This window comes from Galeopterus variegatus, unplaced genomic scaffold, assembly GCF_000696425.1.
Source record: "Galeopterus variegatus unplaced genomic scaffold, G_variegatus-3.0.2 Scaffold2053, whole genome shotgun sequence".
NCBI lineage: Eukaryota > Metazoa > Chordata > Mammalia > Dermoptera > Cynocephalidae > Galeopterus > Galeopterus variegatus.
Window position 1 is genome coordinate 86,184 of NW_007728164.1, and position 1,070 is coordinate 87,253.

Below are 1,070 nucleotides of genomic sequence, written 5' to 3' on the forward strand. Positions count from 1 at the left end.
CCTGCTTTAAGTTCTTTTGAACACAGATTGAGAAGTAAAAATAAGTAAATCAGTTTAAAATTATATTTGTAAACCCACGTTTCAATCTGGAGTGTACTTTGCCTCTCCCACTGGGCTATAAGCTTTTCTAGAGCAGGGATAAATCTGCTACTTGTGTCTGTAAACACAGAGGCCAGTACACAGTAGGTGCTCAACAGCTGTTTATTGCACTGCAGGCTTCAATGCTAGTATCATGCAATGACATACATTGATGGCTTTGAGGCTGCTGAGAACTAGAACACAAATCCTAAAACACCCGCCTCTTTAAAATACCATCAGCTGTCTTAGGAGGAGAGGAGGGGAAGCAGCGTCCACCTGAGGAGGTCTTATCTCATGTGAGCAGGGGTCTCACAGACTCAGAGAAGTCAGGGCTCCAGCTTTATTGTTGTTGAGTTGAGGGGTGCGTGCAAGAGAAGAACACACATGCAGCTCAGCCCTTTTCACCTCTCCAGTGCTGGGGGCCAGGAAGTGTGTCTCAGCGAGTAGAGGGACCGGACAGGGTGGGGAGATAGAGCACCCGTCCTTGTGCCCCCTCTCCTCAGGCCCATTGCCTTAACACTCCTCCTCTTTGCAGTGGTAGGTTGTGCCACCTCTGAGGCAGCGAGGCTTTCTTCGAGCCCTCCTAGAGCAGGTGGGGTTCTGAGCCCTGGACCTTTGGGAACTGGAATGACAGCCTCCTGAACAGGGAGTACCACAAGGGGCAGAGCAGGGAGCCAGGCAGGGGTTTGGGCACTGGGGAGGGGAGGATTTGGGAGCATTTGGAGGCTCCCAAGATTGCTGCTTCTGCTGTGACATTGTTGGGCTGATGGGTTGAATCTGGAAGAAAAAGAGCATGCAGTTATGTCAGGGACCCAGGCAGCTTGGGTGTCTGCTTCTTTTCTCCATAAGCTAGAGCTGTCAAAAATAGAGCCTAGCATTTACAACCTGCTGAAGTCCATGCCAGGAAGGGAAAAATGGATTAAAAGGGCTAAACACTTGGTGAGTAAATCCTGGTGGGAACTCACCAACAACCAAAATGGTAACTTATTGTT

General features: G+C 49.4%; 1 protein-coding gene across 1 annotated transcript; it reads right to left on the minus strand.

The window, feature by feature from the left end:
• Positions 1 to 591: 591 nt before the first annotated feature.
• Positions 592 to 834, minus strand: LCE6A (late cornified envelope 6A). The gene has a single exon (XM_008580259.1). It carries the CDS (start codon positions 832 to 834, stop codon positions 592 to 594), a length of 243 nt encoding a protein of 80 aa, XP_008578481.1.
• Positions 835 to 1,070: the final 236 nt, after the last annotated feature.

Bases quoted from the DNA above. Each gene is read 5' to 3' on its own strand.
- LCE6A (XM_008580259.1), bottom strand. From the start codon at position 834: ATGTCACAGCAGAAGCAGCAATCTTGGGAGCCTCCAAATGCTCCCAAA.